The 23,249-nt window shown below is 58.0% G+C and overlaps 1 protein-coding gene across 1 annotated transcript in view; it reads left to right on the forward strand.

The window, feature by feature from the left end:
- LOC121288457 (paired box protein Pax-7-like) overlaps positions 1-23,249 on the forward strand; it is a 678,103-nt gene that overhangs the window by 15,178 nt on the left and 639,676 nt on the right. Inside the window, exons 3-4 of the mRNA XM_041206989.1 lie at positions 1,805-1,970; positions 2,979-3,178. Of these exons, the coding sequence (XP_041062923.1) occupies positions 1,805-1,970; positions 2,979-3,178 (366 nt within the window). The remainder of the gene's footprint in view (positions 1-1,804; positions 1,971-2,978; positions 3,179-23,249) is intronic.

Here is a 23,249-nt window from a genome sequence, read left to right on the forward strand (position 1 = left end):
ATCCCAACCAGGCTTCCGATGAGTCGCAATTCGGCCTGTTCCTGTCAAACAAAAGATCCCTGTGTAGCCGGAGGCTTAACGCAAACACTCCCACTCCCACTCACAACTGTTACTGTCAATTTTCATTTGGAGGCAGTCTTGCCCATTTCCCACTCAGTTCCCATAGCAGCCAAGCCTAGTGATTCATGCCTGGGTACACAGCTAACCCACACTGAGGTCTGACTGTAAATATTTTCACACACTTGGTTAGTCTGCACATGAATACATTTGTGATGCACTTGGCATTGCTTCACCTTTGACCCTCGGAAATCAGTGCCCTCTATATTTGTTCGGAGGGTAGGTGTCACATGAGTGAGGTTGCATTAATTATCCTGAGGACATTAACAATCAACCATGTTGGTTTGGGACTGGAGTGACACAGACTGCAGCAGGCTCCCTGCCCCAGAGGGCAGGGCAACTCAGTTGGGTTTTTTTATGGCAATCCAAGAATTTTCATGGGTATTTTATCTGTTGCCAGATTTACTGAACTCGGTTCCCCTCTTGGGATTTGAACTCACAACCTCTGAATCACTTTGCTTCATGTTAGGATACAACAAACTCACCTGTGTGGGTGTATATGGAGGCAAACACTTAGCGGTACGTGTCTTGGTCAGGGGTTTGACATGTATTGTAGCTGTCTATCTATTTTTGTGCATTTTCTATCTCCCTGCCATCCAAAAGCTCTCAGGAACCTGTCTCTATAACTTGCTGCAGCATCACTTGGAGGTGCTACAGTGGGCCACAGTGTTCCTAGGCCTTCAGGAGGGGAGCAGTCCACCAGGATTCCTGCTCCTGATCACTATCCCAGTGACTCCAGATGGAAAGCAAGAGGGCAGCTGAGGGTGGGATCCAACTTGGCTGTGATTCCTCCCATGGTGGGACAGCCCACCAAAGATCAGCGCTGAGGTTCACAAATGGAGGGTGTACACAGGGATGCAACATTTGGAGGAGGATGACTGGTGCTCATTGAACTGAATCCTAGTGAGACTGGCACCTTCAGGATAGAGGGGATGGTAAAGGGTGTGTGTGCATGGATAGGTGTGGACAAGTGTACGTGGACAATAACAACAACTGTCCCTTATATAGCCCCTTTAATGTAGAGCGATCATCCCAAAGTACTTCACAGTAATGTAAATCAAATATAGAATGGGCACCAAGGCAAAGAGAAAGATATTAGCTGGAGTGACAATAGCTTGATCAAAGAGGTTGGTTTTAAGGAGGGTCTTAAAGGAAAGAGATCAGTTAGCTCAGGTGGTTAGATAGCTCGTGTGTGGCATAGAATAATGCCAACAGCACAGGTTCGATTCCCATTCCAGCGGAGGTAGATTTGGTATGTGCCCTGTTCCTGAGTGTGGAATGTAATGATCAAGCAGATTGCTCAGGATGAAGCATCATCAGACAATGAGCCAAAGAGCTGCCTCTGGGCAGCACACACACACACACACGAATGAAATCTTAAAAGAAGAGGGGGGTAATAAAGAGGTTTAGGGAAGGAGTTGTAGAGTGGAAGGGGGTTGGAGAAACAGGGAACTGGAGAGAGGAGGTGGGAAACAAAGGAGTGACCTTGTCTGTGACCAAGCCAAGGGAATAGTGAGGACCAAGGCTGAGAGAATAGATACACCCAGAATAGATATTTCAGGTTGGCGACACAGAACGAGGGGAACTAAGAATGTGCTGACCATGTCTCTCTCTGCCACTGCCCCCCTGGTCTCTGCTCTCTTATCCAATCAATACATTTCTGTAATATTCATTCTCCACCTTTCAGGTTTGGTTCAGTAATCGCCGTGCCCGATGGCGTAAGCAGGCTGGAGCCAATCAGCTGGCAGCTTTCAACCACCTGTTACCAGGCGGCTTCCCACCTACTGGAATGCCAACGTTACCCCCATACCAGCTGCCTGAGTCATCGTACCCAACAACTACCCTCTCCCAAGGTAAGAGAGACATCCAGTCCAACATGACTGCTTGCCAGGCAGGTATGGCTCACACTGAGACTGGCTGCCCGGTTAAACCACTTCACCAGACAGGACAATCAGGAACCTGTCGCTGCTTCACACTCCTGATGAAAACCTGTTTCCCCGTGTGTTTGACATATTTGAGATTCAATTGGCAAAGAGCGAGGAGTTAATATCAGCGTTAATATCAGCATGAGCACTCGGTGCGGCGATGAGGAATCCCCTGCCTATTCTCAGACCCATCTGATTTTCACCCTGCTAGTTCCAATGGAAATGGGACATGTCCTACACTGAATGAGCAATTGACTCCAGGTTACTGTTCAAGAAGGTGAGAACTACTGGAAACCTCAGACAAATCCTTCAAATCTGAACATTAAGGTGTTAAGGACCTCTTCCACTGGGCTAGGGGAAAGACGGTGACCTATCCGGTCCAGACTCTGGCCTTTGGGCCTGTGCAGAGTGACTTGATCTCGACCAGGTCAGCTGGAGGGCAGTTGGTCTTAGAGCCCCAGGGCCAGAATTAGCCAGAGTTCATGTTCCTGATCGCTGACAGTGATCTCTGCTGTCCTTGCTGAATGCTGGGTGAGCACAGAATTGGGCTCAGTCACGATGTCCCTGTGTCACAAACACCCATCAGCCACTGATAGCAGACGCAGCTGGTGGAACTGAATCCATAAGATGGGAAGAGGGGAGGGGGAGAGTTGAAGCGATGGAAGGGGAGGGTAGAGGAGGGGAAGGGTATGTGAGGAGATGAAGAGAGTCTAGAAGGAAGGAGTGAGGGAGAGGAGGAAGGTAGAGAGGAGAGAAAAGGAGGGGAGTGGAAGAAAGAGAGGGGAGGAGAGTAGGAGAGAGGGGAGAGAGTAGGAGAGAGGGGAGGAGAGTAGGAGAGAGGGCAGGAGTGTGGGAGGGGAGGAGAGATGCATTGTGGGTGTGATGCACCAGGCTTGAGTGTGTGACTAAATGATTGTGATGTGTGATTGGTTTCAGATGGAGGGAGCACTGTCCACAGACCACAGCCTCTCCCGCCCTCATCTATGCACCAGAGCGGTCTGGCAGCTGCAGCAGAGAGTGGCTCCTATGGCCTAACATCCAATCGACACACTTTCTCCAGCTACCCCGACAGCTTCATGAATGCAACAGGACCCAACAATCCCATGAACCAGGTCAGCAATGGACTCTCTCCACAGGTCAGCCTTCACACCATCACTACCTCGAACATCTGTTGGTACAGCTGTTCATCATTACCCCTTCCCCCCCCAACCCCCTCCCCCCAACCCTGGCTGTGATTAAAACGCATCCTAAATCAAATAAATCTGTAAAGCTGGGGCTTCCAGCCTCATTGACACAGGCAGTAGAGTTAACGCTCACTATGCACATCCCTTCCCCTCCAGCCCATTGGTACAGCCTGGATTCTGTAACAAGGTAACATGACCCTTGCAAACTCAGTGGATAATGCAGGTGATCAAACGGTTGTTTCCCGAAAACCCAACCGAGGGATTGGAATCCATTCGGTGGGAAGCTGAGAGCCACGGGGCAGGACAATTACCTAAAGAATTTGCTCTCTCGTTTGGATTTATATTCCAACGTTGACGTTGAAAAGATTGAAAGGGAAGTGACCCAAGGCAGGGAATGATGGTTAGCTCACAGCCTGCTTGGATTTGAAATAGTCAATGACTGAAGCTAAATGAAGGATAAGAGAGGGAATGACATCACAGTGTTGGAGTCCCTGCGATTGAATGAGTTTGAGTTGGAAATGACAGTGTGTGTGTGTGTGTGTGTGTGTGTGTGTGTGTGTGTTGCTTGCAGTGAGGATGTGGGGAAGAGAAAGAGGGTGCAGGACTGTTTAGATCTTCAAAGGGACAAGAGAGAAATTGTTGGAGGAACTCAGAGAGATTAGAGTGTTTGCAGTGTATAGAGAGAACCGGGCAGTGATGGGGAGAGATGGATTGAACAATCTTTACCTTGCATCCACTCCAGGAGTGAGAGAGGGATTAGAGACCTCTTCCTAGTTACAGGAATATGAGAGGAGAGGAGGGAGAGCTGAACCCCAGTGAGGGTCAGCACCTTCAGGAGAATCTTTGAGAAAGTGGGATAGGGACTAAGTGAAGCCTTCCCCCACTTCAGCCCGGTCAGTCCCTGAAGCAGATAATAGGAGTGTTAAGCCTTGTTCTGGAGTGTGTCCAATTTCTCATGACCTGACTCCCTGTTAGTGGATGGGCTGGTGGGTATGACACATTTGCCGGAAAGTTCTTTGTTTTCACATTCCCTGTGGAGCAGAAATCTTGTCTGAGAAGCGGATCTTAGTAGCACCTGGTACGATGTGAACAATGTCTGCACTCTGACTTGGCATGGCTGCAACGCAGACACATGGTATGAGATATCATCATGATCTTATGGCAGGGCTATGGAGAGCTAAGCTGCTCTCCATCCTCAGGGAGCTGTTAAATACTTCTCACAGATTTCTAGCTGTGTTCTTGCTCTGGTTGAAAGTTGCTTTCTCCAGCTTCCACCCCCTTTTGGAACAAATCCCAGTCTCCTGAAAAACCCGTAATCCCAGTAAATTTTTTTCACTCGATGTGTGGCTACTGTTTCTGCAACATCCTTGAGTGGGCTGTCACACATTCATCTTGTAAACTTGATAAGCGCAAAATTTTTCTTAAAGTGTGTAATGTTAAATCAAATGCTTTTGTGTTACTTATTTGAACAAGCGCCAAAAGAGGGGATGGAAGAGATGGTGTCTGTTAGCGAGAGCGACTATGAAAAGAGAGACGGAGGGAAAGAGAGAGAGAGAGATTCTGTGTGTGTGAGAGAGAGATAGGCAAAGAGAAACTAAGAGCAAGAGAAAGACTGGCAGAGAGACTGAGTAATAGAATAAGAGAAAAGTTATGAGACCGAAGACCGAGAGAGAGAGAGACACACATGCAGTCAGAGAGGGAGAGAGAGAAAGAGACAGTCACTGAGATAAAGAGAGAGTGTGTGATGGAATCTGCTGATCAGATGAACAGATGCATCCTCTCTGATGAGAGGGACAGCTCATCCATGATTTAGTCATTTAATAAATTGCAAGTGTTCCTGTCGAGCATTCAGATTTTATTTCCACTTTACACAGCTCCCTGCAGCAGTAACCACCAGTCCAAGCTGTTAACTTGTGTGGGCTTCTGACAAGGGGAGACAGCTGAACCCCTGTGCCTCCTACCCTGACTCTTTAAAACCAAGCCATGCTGATGATTCAGACTCAGTGCAAAGAACCACTTACACAGCAAGATCCCAGTCAATGGCAATCCCAATCAGGATGCCCAGGACTAAGCAGCTGGCTTGATTGGCACCCCATCCACAAACATTCATTCCCTCCACCACTGAGGCACAGTAGCAGCAGGGTGTGTATCATCTACAAGATGCAGTACAGGAATTCACCAAGGCTCCTTAGACAGCACCTTCCAAACCCACAACCAATACCATCTAGAAGGACAAGGGCAGCAGATAGATGGGAACATCACCAGCTGGAAATTCCCCTCCAAGTCACTCACCATCCTGACTTGGAAATATATCGCCGTTCCTTCACTGTCGCTGGGTCAAAACCCTGGGACTCCCTCCCTAACAGCAGTGTAGGTGTACCTACACCACATGGACTGCAGCGGTTCAAGAAGGCAGCTCACCACCACCTTCTCAAGGGCAATTGGGGATGGGCAATAAATGCTGGGCCCAGCCAGTGACACCCACATCCCGTGAATGAATAAATAAAAATGTCCTGCATGAATGTGACGTTCCTTGATCAGATTGGGGTGCAGGCTAGCAGGCATGCATTCAGCAGGCTGAATGGCCTTCTTCTGTGCCATAATGGCTCAATGACCAGACCCAGTACATAATGCCACTGTAGAGCTCTGGGCTGTTGGGGGAGGATCTGAATGAGGGCAGAATTTCTGACTACCTTAGTGATGACCCCTGACCCTGCCCCAAAGGGGCACTTGTGAATAAATTGAGGTGTTGAAGTTGATCAGAGGGATTGATAGGGTCGTTAGAGAGAAACTATTTTCTCTTGTGGGAGAGTCCAGAATGTGAGGGCATAACTTTAAAAGGGGAGCTGGGCTGTTGAGGGGTGATGTCAGATGTTCTTCACCCACAGGAGAGTGGACATCTGGAACTCTCTCCATCAGAAAACTGTTGAGGCCGAGGGAACAATTGAAGACTTCAAAACTGCGATCAGTCGGTTTTTGTTGGGGAAGGGAAGCAAAGGTTACAGAAATAAGGTGGGTAGATGGAGTAAAGATACAGATCAGCCTTCGTCTAATTGAAAGGCAGAGCACGCTCAAGGGGCCGAATGGCCTTCTCCTGTTCCTATGTGTCTGCGTCATCTAAAGTGCTGATGTGGTGCCCACCAGCAATGAGGCTGCACATTCCCTGCAGTGTTCCACTGCTGGATAAGTGAGCTCAAGGACAAGACGGAGCTGAACTTTAGTCTCCAAAATGTTGCTGCTTTCACTGGAGCCCAGTTTCCCCAAAGCAATCAGTCAACCCCACGATCAATATTCGGTGATGCCCATAGTAATGCCACCTCCATTTGTGGGTGGCATGCTGTGTTTCCGCCCATCACTACCAGAATTCAGATGGATAATGGGCAGGAATTCTACACGACTAAGCCTCACCCATATTCTGTTGCCTTGGCAACCAGAGTTTCAGGCTCCTGATCTTTGAGATTGGCAGAAAACAGCAAAAGGCTAACAACCCTAAATCAAATTTATTAACGAATAAGATTACAAAAAAAAACATAAGGACTACAAAACCTAACAGTATAAAGGAGCAGAATGGTGGCTCCTTTCTCCTGTTGGTTCTGTCCAGATGACAGCCCTTTAGCGAACATTTTACCATGTTCTTTCACTCACCGTCTCCAGTCACCAGTTGTTTGAAGGTTATGCAGGATTATTGTATTATTACTGCTGACAAGGTCGGTTGTGAGGGTGTTGCGGTTGCAGAGTGTAAGCTGTTGGGGGGATGGGGATGGTGGCAGAAGTCGGACATTCCAGCACGGTGGGGGTGGGGGGTGGAGGGGGTGTTGAAAGGAGGCATCACAGAAGTTGAGTTCATGCTGGGGTCTTGGAGAGTGGGTTTGGGGACATTATGGGCCCAGATTATTTCCATGGGTCATTGCTACTACTCCAGTGCCAGGATAAATGATTCAGCACTTGCCTTTACTGAATACCTTCTCTTCCATCAGCCATGGGACTGGCCAGAGTCAGCACGGGGAAGGGCCTCACCTCCCTATAGCCAGCTGGCTCCCATTTAAGCTATCAGCGTCCATTTGCTATGTTAAAAAGAAATGATTGTCTGAAATAAGCAGGTACTTTGGACACCACTCTCTGACCCTGACACCAAGAGTGTGCGGGAGTCGGGGTCGGAGTGTGCGGGAGTCAGGGTCAGAGTGTGGGGGAGTTGGGGTCAGAGTGTGTGTGAGTCGGAGTCAGAGTGTGCGGGAGTCGGGGACGGAGTGTGCGGGAGTCGGGGTCAGAGTGTGTGTGAGTCGGGGTCAGAGTGTGTGTGAGTCGGGGTCAGAGTGTGTGTGAGTCGGGGTCAGAGTGTGTGTGAGTCGGGGTCAGAGTGTGCGGGAGTCGGGGTCAGAGTGTGCGGGAGTCGGCGTCAGAGTGTGCGGGAGTCGGGGTCAGAGTGTGCGGGAGTCGGGGTCAGAGTGTGCGGGAGTCGGGGTCAGAGTGTGTGTGAGTCGGGGTCGGAGTGTGTGTGAGTCAGGGTCGGAGTGCGCGGGAGTCATGGTCGGAGTGCGCGGGAGTCGGGGTCGGGGTCGGAGTGCGCGGGGGTCGGGGTTGGAGTGCGTGGGAGTCAGGGTCGGAGGGCGGGGGAGTCGAGGTCGGAGTGCGGAGGAGTCGGGGTGGGAGTGCGCAGGAGTCGGGGTCGGAGTGCGGGGGAGTCGGGGTCAGAGTGTGCGGGAGTTAGGGTCAGAGTATGGGTTTGTAGGGGTCAGAGTGTGGGGGAGTCGGGATCAGAGTGTGGGGGAGTCGGGATCAGAGTGTGGGGGAGTCGGTGTCAGAGTGTGGGGGAGTCGGTGTCAGAGTGTGGGGGAGTCGGGGTCAGAGTGTGGGGGAGTCGGGGTCAGAGTATGGGGGAGTCGGGGTCAGAGTGTGAGGGTGTCGGGGTCAGAGTGTGCGTGAGTCGGGGTCAGAGTGTGCGTGAGTCGGGGTCAGAGTGTGTGGGAGTCGGTGTCAGAGTGTGCGGGAGTCGGGGTCAGAGGTTGCACGAGTCGGCGTCAGAGGGTGCGGGATTTGGGGTCAGAGGTTGCGCGAGTCGAGGTCAGAGGTTGCGCGAGTCGGGGTCAGAGGTTGCGTGAGTCGGGGTCAGAGTGTGTGGCAGTCGGGGTCAGAGTGTGCGGGAGTCGGGGTGAGAGGTTGCGCGAGTCGGTGTCAGAGTGTGAGGGAGTTGGGGTCAGAATGTGCAGGAGCCGGGGTCAGATGGTGTGCGAGTCAGTGTCAGAGGGTGCGTGAGTTGAGGTCACAGGGTGCGCGAGATTGTGTTGGAGGTTGCTCGAGTCGGGGTCAGAGGTTGCGGGAGTCGGGGTCAGAGGTTGCGTGAGTTGGGGTCAGTGTGTGCGCTAGTCGGTGTCAGAATGTGCGCGAGTCGGGGTCAGATGTTGCGCGAGTCGGGGTCAGAGGTTGGGCGAGTCGGGGTCAGAGGTTGCGCAATTCGGGGTCAGAGTGTGCGGGAGTCGGTGTCAGAGTGTGCGGGAGTCAGGGTCAGAGTGTGCGGGAGTCGGGGTCAGAGTGTGCGGGAGTCGGAGTCAGAGTGTGCGGGAGTCGGGGTCAGAGGTTGCGCGAGTTAGGTCACAGGTTGCGTGAGTTGAATTCAGCGGGTGCCCGAGTCGGGATCAGAGGGTACGCGAGGTGGGGTGAGAGGCTGCGCTAGTCGGGGTCAGAGTGTGCGCATGTTGGGGTCAGAGGTTGTGCGAGACGGCGTCAGAGTGTGAGGGAGTCAGGGTCTGAGTGCGTGACAGTCGGTGTCAGAGGGTTCGTGAGTCGGGGTCAGCGGGTGCACGAAACGGGGTCAGTGGGTGCCTGAGTCGGGGTCAGAGGGTGCGCAAGCCGGGGTCAGATGTAACGCAAGTCGGGGTCGGAGTGTGCGGGAGTTGGGGTCAGAGTGTGCGGGAGTCGGAGTCAGAGTGTGTGAGAGTTGGGGTCAGAGGGTACGCGAGCCAAGGTCAGAGTGTGGGGGATTCGGCATCAGAGTGTGAATGAGTCGGGGTCAGAGTGTGTGGGAGTCGGGGTCAGAGTGTGCGAGAGTTGGGGTCAGAAGTTACGCGATCCGAGGTCAGAGTGTGCGGGATTCGGGATCAGAGTGTAAATGAGTCGGGGTCAGAGGTTGCGCGAGTCGGTGTCAGAGGTTGCGCGAGTCGGGGTCAGAGGGTTCGCGAGTCGGGGTCAGAGGTTGCGCGAGTCGGGGTCAGAGGTTGCGTGAGTCGGGGTCAGCGGGTGGGCGAGTCGGGGTCAGAAGGTGCGCGAGCCGGTGTCAGTGTTACGCGAGTCGGGGTCAGAGTGTCCGTGAGCCGGGGTGAGTTGGTGTGCTGGTTGGGGTCAGAGGTTGCGCGTGTCGAGGTCAGAGTGTGCTGGATTCGGGATCAGAGTGTGAATAAGTTGGAGTCAGAGGGTGCGAGAGTCGGGGTCAGAGTGTGCGAGACTCGGGGTCAGAGTGTGCGAGACTCGGGGTCAGAGTGTGCGAGACTTGGGGTCAGAGTGTGCGCGAGTCGGTGTCAGAGGTTGCGCGAGTCAGGGTCAGAGGGTGCAGGAGTCGGGGTCAGAGGTTGTGTGAATCGGTGTCAGCGGGTGCCCGAGTCGGGGTCAGATGGCGAGTGAGAAGGGGTCAGAGGTTGTGTGAGTTGGCGTCAGAGTGTGTGGTAGTTGGGGTCAGAGTGTGTGGGAGTCGGTGTCAGAGGGTGCGGGATTTGGGGTCAGAGGTTGCGCGAGTCGAGGTCAGAGGTTGCGCGAGTCGAGGTCAGAGGTTGCGCGATTCGGTGTCAGCGGGTGCGCGAGTTGGGGTCAGAGGTTGCGTGAGTCGGGGTCAGAGGTTGCGTGAGTCGGGGTCAGAGTGTGTGGCAGTCGGGGTCAGAGTGTGCGGGAGTCGGGGTCAGAGGTTGCGCGAGTCGGTGTCAGAGTGTGAGGGAGTCGGGGTCAGAATGTGCAGGAGCCGGGGTCAGATGGTGTGCGAGTCAGTGTCAGAGGGTGCTCGAGTCGAGGTCACAGGGTGCGCGAGATGGTGTTGGAGGTTTCTCGAGTCGGGGTCAGAGGTTGCGGGAGTCGGGGTCAGAGTTTGAGGGAGTCGGGGTCAGAGTGTGCGGGAGTCGGGGTTAGAGTGTGCGGGAGTCGGGGTCAGAGTGTGCGGGAGTCGGGGTCAGAGTGTGCGGGAGTCGGGGTCAGAGTGTGCGGGAGTCGGGGTCAGAGTGTGCGGGAGTCGGGGTCAGAGTGTGCGGGAGTCGGGGTCAGAGTGTGCGGGAGTCGGAGTCAGAGTGTGCGGGAGTTGGGGTCAGAGGTTGCACGAGTTAGGTCACAGGTTGCGTGAGTTGAATTCAGCGGGTGCCCGAGTCGGGATCAGAGGGTACGCAAGGCGGGGTGAGAGGCTGCGCTAGTCGGGGTCAGAGTGTGTGCGAGTCGGGGTCAGAGGTTGCGCGAGTCGGGGTCAGAGGTTGCGCGAGTCGGGGTCAGAGAGTGCTGGATTTGGTGTCACTCTGTGCGCGAGTCGGGGTCAGAGGCTGCGTGAGTCGGGGTCAGAGATTGCGCAATTCAGTGTCAGAGTGTGCGGGAGTCGGGGTCAGAGTTTGATGGAGTGGGGGTCAGTGGTGGCATGAGTCAGGGTCAGAGGGTCCATGAGTGGGTGTCAGAGTGTGCGGGAGTCAGGGTCAGAGGTTGCGCGGGTCGGGGTCAGAGCTTGTGGGAGTCGGTGTCAGAGTATGCGGGAGTCGGGGTCAGATGTTGCGCGAGTTAGGTCACAGGTTGCGTGAGTTGAATTCAGCGGGGTGCCCGAGTCGGGATCAGAGGGTGCGCGAGGCGGGGTGAGAGGCTGCGCGAGTCGGGGTCAGTGTGTGCTGGAGTTGGTGTCACTCTGTGCGTGAGTCGGGGTCAGAGGTTGCATGAGTCAGGGTCAGAGGGTGCGTGAGTCAGGGTCAGAGGTTGCGGGAGTTGAGGTCAGAGTGTGCGGGAGTCGGGGTCTGAGTGTGTGGGAGTCGGGGTCAGAGTGTGCGGGAGTCGGGGTCAGAGAGTGCGGGAGTCGGGGTCAGAGTGTGCGGGAGTCGGGGTCAGAGTGTGCGGGAGTCGGGGTCAGAGGTGGCGCGAATTGGTGTCAGACTGTGTACGAGTCGAGGTCAGAAGGTGCCTGAGTCGGGGTCAGAGCTGGCGCGAATTGGTGTCAGAGTGTGTGCGAGTCGGGGTCAGCGGGTGTGCATGTCGGGGTCAGAGTGTGTGGGAGTCGGGGTCAGAGTGTGCAGGAGTCGGGGTCAGATTGTGCGGGAGTCGGGGTCAGAGTGTGCGGGAGTCGGGGTCAGAGTGTGCGAGAGTCGGGGTCAGAGTGTGCGGGAGTCGGGGTCAGATTGTGACGGTGTCGGGTTCAATATGTGCGGAGTCGGGGTCAGAGTGTGCGAGAGTCGGGGTCAGAGTGTGCGGGAGTCGGGGTCAGAGGGTGAACCAGTCGGTGTCAGAGGTTGCGCAAGTCAGTGTCAGTGGGTGTGTGAGTAGAGGTCAGAGGGAGCCTGATTTGGGGTCAGAGGTGGCGCGAGTCGGGGTCAGCGAGTGCACATGTCGGAGTCACCGGGTGTGCGAGTCGGGGTCAGAGAATGCGAGAGTTGGGATCAGAGTGTGCAGGACTCGGGGTCAGATTGTGAAGGTGTCGGGGTTAATATGTGCAGAGTTGGGGTCAGTTTGTGCACAGTCGGGGTCAGAGTGTGCGGGAGTCGGGGTCAGAGGTTGCATGAGTCGGGGTCAGAGGGAGGGGGAGTCGGGGTCAGAGGTTGCGTGAATCGGTGTCAGCGGGTGCCCGAGTCGGGGTCAGAGGGCGCGTGAGTAGGGGTCAGAGGTTGTGCGAGTGGGCGTCAGAGTGTGCGGGAGTTGGTGTCAGAGTGTGCGGGAGTTGGTGTCAGAGTGTGCGGGAGTTGGTGTCAGAGTGTGAGGGTGTCGGGGTCAGAGCGTGAGGGAGTCGGGGTCAGAGGTTGCGCGAGTTAGGTCACAGGTTGCGTGAGTTGAATTCAGCAGGTGCCCGAGTCGGGATCAGAGGGTGCGCGAGGCGGGGTGAGAGGCTGCGCGAGTCGGGGTCAGTGTGTGCGCTAGTCGGGGTCAGAGGTTGCGCGAGTCGGGGTCAGAGGTTGCGCGAGTTGGGGTCAGAGTGTGCTGGAGTTGGTGTCACTCTGTGCGCGAGTTGGTGTCAGAGGTTGCGTGAGTCGGGGTCAGAGATTGCGCAATTCGGTGTCAGAGTGCGCGGGAGTTTGAGGGAGTGGGGATCAGAGGTTGGAAGAGTCGGGGTCAGAGGGTGCATGAGTCGGTGTCAGAGTGTGCGGGAGTCAGGGTCAGAGGTTGCGCGAGTTGGGGTCTGAGGTTGCAGGAGTCGGTCTCAGAGTATGTGGGAGTTGAGGTCAGAGTGTGCGGGAGTTGGGCTCAGAACGTGCTGGAGTCGGGGTCAGAGTGTGCGGGAGTCGAGGTCAGAAGGTGCCTGAGTCGGGGTCAGAGGTTGTGGGAGTCAGTGTCAGAGTGTGCGGGAGTCGAGGTCAGAGGTTGCGTGAATCGGTGTCAGCGGGTGCCTAAGTCGGGGTCAGAGGGTGCGTAAGTAGGGGTCAGAGGTTGTGCGAGTGGGCGTCAGAGTGTGCGGTAGTCGGGGTCAGAGTGTGAGGGAGTCGGGGTCAGAGTGTGAGGGAATCGGGGTCAGAGTGCACGGGAGTCAGTATCAGAGTGCACGGGTGTCGGGCTCAGAGGGTGAACCAGTCGGGGTCAGATGTTGCGCGAGTCAGTGTCAGTGGGTGTGTGAGTAGAGGTCAGAGGGAGCCTGATTCGGGGTCAGAGTTTGCACGAGTCAAGGTCAGCGAGTGCACGTGTCGGAGTCACCGGGTGTGCGAGTCGGGGTCAGAGAATGCGAGAGTCGGGATCAGAGTGTGAGGGACTCGGGGTCAGATTGTGAGGGTGTTGGGGTCAATATGTGCGGAGTCGGGGTCAGTTTGTGCACAATCGGGGTCAGAGTGTGCGGGAGTCAGGGTCAGAGGTTGCGCGAGTCGGGGTCAGAGGGAGGGGGAGTCGGCGTCAGAGGTTGCGTGAATCGGTGTCAGCAGGTGCCTGAGTCGGTGTCAGAGGGTGCGTGAGAAGGGGTCAGAGGTTGTGCGAGTGGGCGTCAGAGTGTGTGGTAGTCGGGGTCAGAGTGTGCGGGAGTCCGTGTCAGAGTGTGAGGGAGTCGGGGTCAGTGTGTGAGGGAGTCGGGGTCAGAGTGTGCGGAAGTCGGTGTCAGAGGGTGCGGGAGTCGGGGTCAGAGGTTGCACGAGTTGGTATCTGAGGGTGCGGGATTTGGGGTCAAAGGTTGCGCGAGTCGAGGTCAGAGATTGCGCGAGCCAGGGTCAGAGGGTGGGGGAGTCGGGGTCAGAGGTTGCGCGAGTCAGGGTCAGAGGGTGGGGGAGTCGGGATCAGAGGTTGCGTGAATCGGTGTCAGCGGGTGCCTAAGTCGGGGTCAGAGGGTGCTAGGTAGGGGTCAGAGGTTGTGCGAGTGGGCATCAGAGTGTGCGGTAGTCGGGGTCAGAGTGTGAGGGAGTCGGGGTCAGAGTGTGAGGGAATCGGGGTCAGAGTGCACGGGAAGTCAGTATCAGAGTGCGCGGGAGTCGGGCTCAGAGGGTGAACCAGTCGGGGTCAGAGGTTGCGCGAGTCAGTGTCAGTGGGTGTGTGAGTAGAGGTCAGAGGGAGCCTGATTCGGGGTCAAAGGTGGCGCGAGTCGGGGTCAGCGAATGCACATGTCGGAGTCACCGGGTGTGCGAGTCGGGGTCAGAGAATGCGAGAGTTGGGATCAGAGTGTGCGGGACTCGGAGTCAGATTGTGAGGGTGTTGGGGTCAATATGTGCGGAGTCAGGGTCAGTTTGTGCACAGTCGGGGTCAGAGTGTACGGGAGTCAGGGTCAGAGGTTGCGCGAGTCGGGGTCAGAGGGTGTGGGAGTCGGGGTCAGAGGTTGCGTGAATCGGTGTCAGCGGGTGCCCGAGTCGGGGTCAGAGGGCGCGTGAGTAGGGGTCAGAGGTTGTGCGAGTGGGCGTCAGAGTGTGTGGTAGTCGGGGTCAGAGTGTGCGGCAGTCGGTGTCAAAGTGTGAGGGAGTCGGGGTCAGAGTGTGCGGGAGTCGGTGTCAGAGGGTGCGGGAGTCGGGGTCAGAGGTTGCACGAGTCGGTGTCAGAGGGTGCGGGATTTGGGGTCAGAGGTTGCGCGAGTCGAGGTCAGAGTTTGCGCGAGTCGGGGTCAGAGGGTGGGGGAGTCGAGGTCAGAGGTTGCGCGAGTCAGGGTCAGAGGGTGGGGGTGTCGGGGTCAGAGGTTGCGTGAATCGGTGTCAGCGGGTGCCCGAGTCGGGGTCAGAGGGCGCGTGCGTAGGGTCAGGGGTTGTGCGAGTGGGCGCCAGAGTGTGCGGGAGTCGGGGTCAGAGTGTGAGTGAGTCGGGGTCAGAGTGTGAGGGAGTCGGGGTCAGAGTGTGAGGGAGTCGGTGTCAGAGTGTGTGGGAGTCGGGGTCAGAGGTTGCACGAGTCAGTGTCAGAGGGTGCGGGATTTGGGGTCAGAGGTTGCGCAAGTCGAAGTCAGAGGTTGCGCGAGTCGGGGTCAGATTGTGCTGGAGTTGGTGTCACTCTGTTCGCGAGTCGGGGTCAGAGGTTGCGTGAGTCGGGGTCAGAGATTGCGCAATTCGGTGTTAGAGTGCCCGGGAGTCGGGGTCAGAGTTTGAGGGAGTCGGGGTCAGAGGTCGCATAGGTCAGGGTCAGAGGTTGCGTGAATCGGTGTCAGCGGGTGCCCGAGTCGGGGTCAGAGGTTGTGCGAGTGGGCGTCAGAGTGTGTGGTAGTCGGGGTCAGAGTGTGAGGGAGTCGGGGTCAGAGAGTGAGGGAGTCGGGGTCAGAGAGTGAGGGAGTCGGGATCAGAGTGTGAGGGAGTCGCGGTCAGATTGTGCGGGAGTCGGTGTCAGAGGTTGCGGGAGTTGGGGTCAGAGGTTGCACGAGTCGGTGTCAGAGGGTACGGGATTTGGGGTCAGAGGTTGCGCGAGTCGAGGTCAGAGGTTGCACAATTCGGTGTTAGAGGCAGCGGGAGTCGGGGTCAGAGTTTGAGGGAGTCGGGGTCAGAGGTCACATGAGTCAGGGTCAGAGGGTGCGTGAGTCGGTGTCAGAGTGTGAGGGAGTCAGGGTCAGAGGTTGCGCGAGTCGGGGTCAGAGGTTGCGGGAGTGGGTGTCAGAGTATGCGGGAGTCGGGGTCAGAGTGTGCGGGAGTCGGGGTCAGAGTGTGCAGGAGTCGGGGTCAGAGGTGGCGCGAATTGGTGTCAGAGTGTGTGCGAGTCGAGGTCAGAAGGTGCCTGAGTCAGGGTCAGAGGTGGCGCGAATTGGTGTCAGAGTGTGTGTGAGTCGGGGTCAGAGGGTGTGCGTGTCGGGGTCAGAGGTTGCGTGAATCGGTGTAATTGGGTGCCCGAGTCGGGGTCAGAGGGCGCGTGAGTAGGGGTCAGAGGTTGTGCGAGTGGGCGTCAGAGTGTGTGGTAGTCGGGGTCAGAGTGTGCGGCAGTCGGTGTCAGAGGGTGCGGGAGTCAGGGTCAGAGGTTGCACGAGTCGGTGTCAGAGGGTGCGGGATTTGGGGTCAGAGGTTGCGCGAGATGAGGTCAGAGGTTGCGCGAGTCGGTGTCAGCGGGTGTGTGAGTCGGGGTCAGAGGTTGCGCGAGTCGAGGTCAGAGGTTGCGTGAGTCGAGGTCAGAGGTTGCGCGAGTCAGGGTCAGAGGGTGGGGGTGTCGGGGTCAGAGGTTGCGTGAATCGGTGTCAGCGAGTGCCCGAGTCGGGGTCAGAGGGCGCGTGCGTAGCGGTCAGGGGTTGTGCGAGTGGGCGCCAGAGTGTGCGGGAGTCGGGGTCAGAGTGTGAGTGAGTCGGGGTCAGAGTGTGAGGGAGTCGGGGTCAGAGTGTGAGGGAGTCGGTGTCAGAGTGTGTGGGAGTCGGGGTCAGAGGTTGCACGAGTCAGTGTCAGAGGGTGCGGGATTTGGGGTCAGAGGTTGCGCAAGTCGAAGTCAGAGGTTGCGCGAGTCGGGGTCAGATTGTGCTGGAGTTGGTGTCACTCTGTTCGCGAGTCGGGGTCAGAGGTTGCGTGAGTCGGGGTCAGAGATTGCGCAATTCGGTGTTAGAGTGCCCGGGAGTCGGGGTCAGAGTTTGAGGGAGTCGGGGTCAGAGGTCGCATAGGTCTGGGTCAGAGGTTGCGTGAATCGGTGTCAGCGGGTGCCCGAGTCGGGGTCAGAGGTTGTGCGAGTGGGCGTCAGAGTGTGTGGTAGTCGGGGTCAGAGTGTGAGGGAGTCGGGGTCAGAGAGTGAGGGAGTCGGGGTCAGAGAGTGAGGGAGTCGGGATCAGAGTGTGAGGGAGTCGCGGTCAGAATGTGCGGGAGTCGGTGTCAGAGGATGCGGGAGTTGGGGTCAGAGGTTGCACGAGTCGGTGTCAGAGGGTACGGGATTTGGGGTCAGAGGTTGCGCGAGTCGAGGTCAGAGGTTGCACAATTCGGTGTTAGAGGCAGCGGGAGTCGGGGTCAGAGTTTGAGGGAGTCGGGGTCAGAGGTCACATGAGTCAGGGTCAGAGGGTGCGTGAGTCGGTGTCAGAGTGTGAGGGAGTCAGGGTCAGAGGTTGCGCGAGTCGGGGTCAGAGGTTGCGGGAGTTGGTGTCAGAGTATGCGGGAGTCGGGGTCAGAGTGTGCGGGAGTCGGGGTCAGAGTGTGCAGGAGTCGGGGTCAGAGGTGGCGCGAATTGGTGTCAGAGTGTGTGCGAGTCGAGGTCAGAAGGTGCCTGAGTCAGGGTCAGAGGTGGCGCGAATTGGTGTCAGAGTGTGTGTGAGTCGGGGTCAGTGGGTGTGCGTGTCGGGGTCAGAGGTTGCGTGAATCGGTGTAATTGGGTGCCCGAGTCGGGGTCAGAGGGCGCGTGAGTAGGGGTCAGAGGTTGTGCGAGTGGGCGTCAGAGTGTGTGGTAGTCGGGGTCAGAGTGTGCGGCAGTCGGTGTCAGAGGGTGCGGGAGTCAGGGTCAGAGGTTGCACGAGTCGGTGTCAGAGGGTGCGGGATTTGGGGTCAGAGGTTGCGCGAGATGAGGTCAGAGGTTGCGCGAGTCGGTGTCAGAGGGTGCGGGATTTGGGGTCAGAGGTTGCGCGAGATGAGGTCAGAGGTTGCGCGAGTCGGTGTCAGCGGGTGTGTGAGTCGGGGTCAGAGGTTGCGCGAGTCGAGGTCAGAGGTTGCGTGAGTCGAGGTCAGAGGTTGTGCGAGTCGAGGTCAGAGGTTGTGCGAGTCGAGGTCAGAGGTTGTGCGATTCGAGGTCAAAGGTTGCGCGAGTCGGTGTCAGCGGGTGCGCGAGTCAGGGTCAGAGGTTGCGTCAGTCGGGTCAGAGTGTGAGGGAGTCGGGGTCAGAGTGTTCGGCAATCGGGGTCAGAGTGTGTGGCGGTCCGGGTCAGAGTGTGCAGGAGTCGGGGTCAGAGATTGTGCGAGGCGGTGTCAGAGTGTGAAGGAGTCGGGGTCAGAGTGTGCATGAGCCGTGGTCAAATGTTGCGCGTGTCGGGGTCAGAGGGTGCGCGAGATGGGGTCAGTGGGTGCGCGAGACGGGGTCAGAGGGTACGTGAGCTGGGGTCAGATGGTGCACGAGCCGGGGTCAGATGGTGTGCAAGTCAGTGTCAGAGGGTGCGCGAGTTGAGGTCAGAGGGTGCGTGAGTCGGTGTTGGAGGTTGCTCAAATCGGGGTCAGAGGTTGTGCGACTTGGGGTCAGAGGTTGCGCGAGTCGGGGTCAGAGTGTGCTGGAGTTGGTGTCACTCTGTGCGCGAGTTGGTGTCAGAGGTTGCGCGAGTCGATGTCAGAGGTTGCGCAATTCGGTGTCAGAGTGCGCGGGAGTCGGGGTCAGAGTTTGAGGGAGTGGGGGTCAGAGGTTGCGTGAGTCGGTGTCAGAGTGTGCAGGAGTTGAGGTCAGAGTGTGCAGGAGTCGGGGTCAGAGGTTGCGCGAGTTAGGTCACAGGTTGCGTGAGTTGAATTCAGCGGGTGCCCGAGTCGGGTTCAGAGGGTGCGTGACGCGAGGTGAGAGGTTGCGCGTGTCGGGGTCAGAGTGTGTGCTAGTTGAGGTCAGAGTGTGCGCGAGTCGGGGTCAGAGTGTGCTGGAGTTGGTGTCACTCTGTGCGCAATTTGGTGTCAGAGCTTGCGGGAGTCGGGGTCAGAGTATGGGGGAGTCGGGGTCAGAGTGTGCGGGAGTCGAGGTCAGAGGGTGCGGGAGTCGGGGTCAGAGGGTGCGGGAGTCGGGGTCAGCGTGTGCGGGAGTCGGGGTCAGAGTGTGCAGGAGTCGGGTTCAGAGTGTGCAGGAGTCAGGGTCAGAGTGTGCGGGAGTCGGGGTCAGAGTGTGCGGGAGTCGGGGTCAGAGTGTGTGGGAGTTGGGGTCAGAGTGTGCGGGAGTCGGGTTCAGAGTGTACAGGTGTCAGGGTCAGAGCGTGCGGGAGTCGGGCTCAGAGGGTGGACAAGTCAGGGCCAGAGATTGCGCGAGACAGTGTCAGTGGGTGTGCGAGTCGGGATCAGAGTGTATGCAATTCGGGGTCAGAGGTTGCCCGAGTCGGGATCAGAGTGTGAGGGCGTCGGGGTCAGAGTGTGCGGGAGTTGAGGTTAGAGGGTGCACATGTTGGGGTCAGATTCTGCGCGAGTCGGCATCAGAGTGTGCGGGAGTCGGGGTCAGATTGTGATGGCGTCGGGGTCAGAATGTGCGGGAGTTGGGGTCAGAGTGCGCGGGAGTCGGGGTCAGAGTGCACGGGGGTCGGGCTCAGAGGGTGAACCAGTCGGGGTCAGAGGTTGCGCTAGTCAGTGTCAGTGGGTGTGTGAGTAGAGGTCAGAGGGAGCCTGATTCGGGGTCAGAGGTTGCGCTAGTCAGTGTCAGTGGGTGTGTGAGTAGAGGTCAGAGGGAGCCTGATTCGGGGTCAGAGGTTGCGAGAGTCAGTGTCAGTGGGTGTGTGAGTAGAGGTTAGAGGGCGCCTGATTCGGGGTCAGCGAGTGCACGTGTCGGAGTCACCGGGTGTGCGAGTCGGGGTCAGAGAATGCAAGAGTTGGGATCAGAGTGTGCGGGACTCGGGGTCAGATTGTGAGGGTGTCGGGGTCAGAGTGTGCGGAGTCGGGGTCAGAGTGTGCAGAGTCAGGATCAGAGTGTGCGGGGTCAGGATCAGAGTGTGCGAGAGTCGGGGTCAGAGTGTGCGGGAGTCAGGGTCAGAGGTTGCACGAGTCGGGGTCAGAGGTTGCGGGAGTCGCTGCCAGAGTGTGCGGGAGTTGAGGTCAGAGTGTGCGGGAGTTGAGGTCAGAGTGTGCGGGAGTCGAGGTCAGAGTGTGCGGGAGTTGAGGTCAGAGTGTGCGGGAGTCGGGGTCAGAGTGTGCGGGGGTCGTGGTCAGAGGTTGCGCGAGTTAGGTCACAGGTTGCGTGAGTTGAATTCAGCGGCTGCCCGAGTCGGGTTCAGAGATTGCGCGAGGCGGGGTGAGAGGTTGCGCGAGGCGGGGTCAGTGTGTGCGCTAGTCGGGGTCAGAGAGTGCGCGAGTCGGGGTCAGAGGTTGCGCGAGTCGGGGTCAGAGGATGGGCGAGCCGGGGTCAGGGTGTGCAGGAGTTGGTGTCACTCTGTGCGCGAGTCGGTGTCAGAGTGTGCGGGAGTTGGGGTCAGTTTGTGCACAGTCGGGGTCAGAGTGTGCGGGAGTCAGCACCAGAGGTTGCGCAAGTCGGGGTCAGAGTTTGCGGGATTCAGTGTCAGAGTATGCGGGAGTTGAGGTCAGAGTGTGCAGGAGTTGAGGTCAGAGTGTGCGGGAGTCGGTGTCAGAGTGTGCGGGAGTCGGTGTCAGAGTGTGCGGGAGTCGGTGTCAGAGTGTGCGAGAGTCGGGGTCAGAGTGTGCGAGCGTCGGGGTCAGAGTGTGCGAGAGTCGGGGTCAGAGTGTGCGGGAGTCGGGGTCAGAGTGTGCGCGAGTTAGGTCACAGGTTGTGTGAGTTGAATTCAGCGGGTGCCCGAGTCGGGATCAGAGGGTGCGCGAGGCGGGGTGAAATGCTACGCGAGTCGGGGTCAGTGTGTGCGCTAGTCGGTGTCAGAGTGTGCGCGAGTTGGGGTCAGAGGTTGCGCGAGTCGGGGTCAGAGTGTGCGGGAGTTGGGGTCAGTTTGTGCACAGTCGGGGTCAGAGTGTGCGGGAGTCAGCACCAGAGGTTGCGCAAGTCGGGGTCAGAGGTTGCGGGATTCAGTGTCAGAGTATGCGGGAGTTGAGGTCAGAGTGTGCAGGAGTTGAGGTCAGAGTGTGTGGGAGTCGGTGTCAGAGTGTGCGGGAGTCGGTGTCAGAGTGTGCGGGAGTCGGTGTCAGAGTGTGCGAGAGTCGGGGTCAGAGTGTGCGAGCGTCGGGGTCAGAGTGTGCGAGCGTCGGGGTCAGAGTGTGCGAGAGTCGGGGTCAGAGTGTGCGGGAGTCGGGGTCAGAGTGTGCGCGAGTTAGGTCACAGGTTGTGTGAGTTGAATTCAGCGGGTGCCCGAGCCGGGATCAGAGGGTGCGCGAGGCGGGGTGAAATGCTACGCGAGTCGGGGTCAGTGTGTGCGCTAGTCGGGGTCAGAGTGTGCGCGAGTTGGGGTCAGAGGTTGCGCGAGTCGGGGTCAGAGTGTGCGGGAGTTGGTGTCACTCTGTGCGCGAGTCGGGGTCAGAGGTTGCATGTGTCGGGGTCAGAGAATGCGCAATTCGGTGTCAGAGTGCGCGGGAGTCGGGGTCAGAGTTTGAGGGAGTGGGGGTCAGAGGTTGCATGAGTCAGGGTCAGAGGGTGCGTGAGTCGGTGTCAGAGTGTGCGGGAGTCAGGGTCAGAGGTTGCACGAGTCGGGGTCAGAGGTTGCGGGAGTCGGTGTCAGAGTGTGCGAGAGTTGAGGTCAGAGTGTGCGGGAGTCGGGGTCAGAGTGTGCTGGAGTTGGGGTCAGAGTTTGCGGGAGTCGGGGTCAGAGGTGGCGCGAATTGGTGTCAGATTGTATGCGAGTCGTGGTCAGCGGGTGTGCATGTCGGGGTTAGAGTGTGCGGGAGTCGGGGTCAGAGGTTGCGTGAATCGGTGTCAGCGGGTGCCCGAGTCGGGGACAGAGGGCGCGTGAGTAGTGGTCAGAGGTTGTGCGAGTGGGCGTCAGAGTGTGTGGTTGTCGGGGTCAGAGTGTGCGGGAGTCAGTGTCAGAGTGTGAGGGTTTCGGGGTCAGAGGGTGTGGGAGTCGGTGTCAGAGGGTGCACGAGTCGGTGTCAGAGGGTGCGGGATTTGGGGTTAGAGGTTGCGTGAGTTGAGGTCAGAGGATGCGCGAGTCGGTGTCAGTGGTTGTGTGAGTCGGGGTCAGAGGTTGCGTGAGTCAGGGTCAGAGTGTGAGGGAGTCGGGGTCAGAGTGTTCGGCAATCGGGGTCAGAGTGTGCGGGAGTCGGTGTCAGAGGTTGCGCGAGTCGGGGTCAGAGGTTGTGCGAGTCGAGGTCAAAGGTTGTGCGAGTCGAGGTCAGATGGTGAGCGAGCCGGGGTCAGATGGTGAGCGAGCCGGGGTCAAATGTTGTGCAAGTCAGTGTCAGAGGGTGCGCGAGTTGAGGTCAGAGGGTGCGCGAGTCGGTGTTGGAGGTTGCTCGAGTCGGGGTCAGAGAATGCAAGAGTCGGGATCAGAGTGTGCGGGACTCGGGGTCATATTGTGAGGGTGTCGGGGTCAGAGTGTGCGGAGTCGGGGTCAGAGTGTGCGGAGTCGGGGTCAGAGTGTGCGGAGTCGGGGTCAGAGTGTGCGGAGTCAGGATCAGAGTGTGCGGGGTCAGGATCAGAGTGTGCGAGAGTCGGGGTCAGAGTGTGCGGGAGTCAGGGTCAGAGTGTGCAGGAGTCGGGATCAGAGTGTGCAGGAGTTAGGTCACAGGTTGCGTGAGTTGAATTCAGCGGCTGCACGAGTCGGGTTCAGAGATTGCGCGAGGTGGGGTGAGAGGTTGCACGAGGCGGGGACAGTGTGTGCGCTAGTCGGGGTCAGAGAGTGCGCGAGTCGGGGTCAGAGGTTGCGCGAGTCGGGGTCAGAGGTTGGGCGAGCCGGGGTCAGAGTGTGCAGGAGTTGGTGTCACTCTGTGCACGAGTCAGTGTCAGAGTGTGCGGGAGTTGGGGTCAGTTTGTGCAGTCGGGGTCAGAGTGTGCGGGAGTCAGCATCAGAGGTTGCGCAAGTCGGGGTCAGAGGTTGCGGGAGTCAGTGTCAGAGTATGCGGGAGTTGAGGTCAGAGTGTGCGGGAGTCGGGGTCAGAGTGTGCGGGAGTCGGTGTCAGAGTGTGCGAGCGTCGGGGTCAGAGTGTGCGAGCGTCGGGGTCAGAGTGTGCGAGCGTCGGGGTCAGAGTGTGCGAGAGTCGGGGTCAGAGTGTGTGGGAGTCGGGATGAGAGATTGCGCGAGTTAGGTCACAGGTTGTGTGAGTTGAATTCATCGGGTGCCCGAGTCGGGATCAGAGGGTGCGCGAGGCGGGGTCAGAGGTTGTGGGAGTCGGGGTCAGAGGTTGTGGGAGTCGGTGCCAGAGTGTGAGGGAGTTGAGGTCACAGTGTGCGGGAGTCGGGGTCAGAGTGCGCGAGAGTCAGTGTCAGAGTGCGCGGGGGTCAGGGTAAAAAGGGGGTGAACCAGTCGGGGTCAGAGGTTGCGCGAGTCAGTGTCAGTGTGTGTGTGAGTAGAGGTCAGAGGGAGCCTGATTCGGGGTCAGAGGTGGCGCGAGTCGGGGGCAGCGAGTGCACGTGTCGGAGTCACCGGTCGTGCTAGTCGGGGTCAGAGAATGCGAGAGTCGGGGTCAGAGTATGCAGGATTCGGGGTCAGATTGTGAAGGTGTCAGGGTCAGAGTGTGCGGAGTCGGGGTCAGAGTGTGCGGAGTCGGGATCAGAGGTTGCGCGAGTCAGGGTCAGAGGTTGCGGGAGTCGGTGCCAGCGTGTGCGGGAGTTGAGGTCAGAGTGTGCGGGAGTTGAGGTCAGAGTGTGCGGGAGTTGAGGTCAGAGTGTGCGGGAGTTGAGGTCAGAGTGTGCGGGAGTCGAGGTCAGAGTGTGCGGGAGTCAGGGTCAGAGTGTGCGGGTGTTGGGT

Source organism: Carcharodon carcharias, chromosome 15 (assembly GCF_017639515.1).
Source record: "Carcharodon carcharias isolate sCarCar2 chromosome 15, sCarCar2.pri, whole genome shotgun sequence".
NCBI classification, from domain to species: Eukaryota; Metazoa; Chordata; class Chondrichthyes; order Lamniformes; family Lamnidae; genus Carcharodon; species Carcharodon carcharias.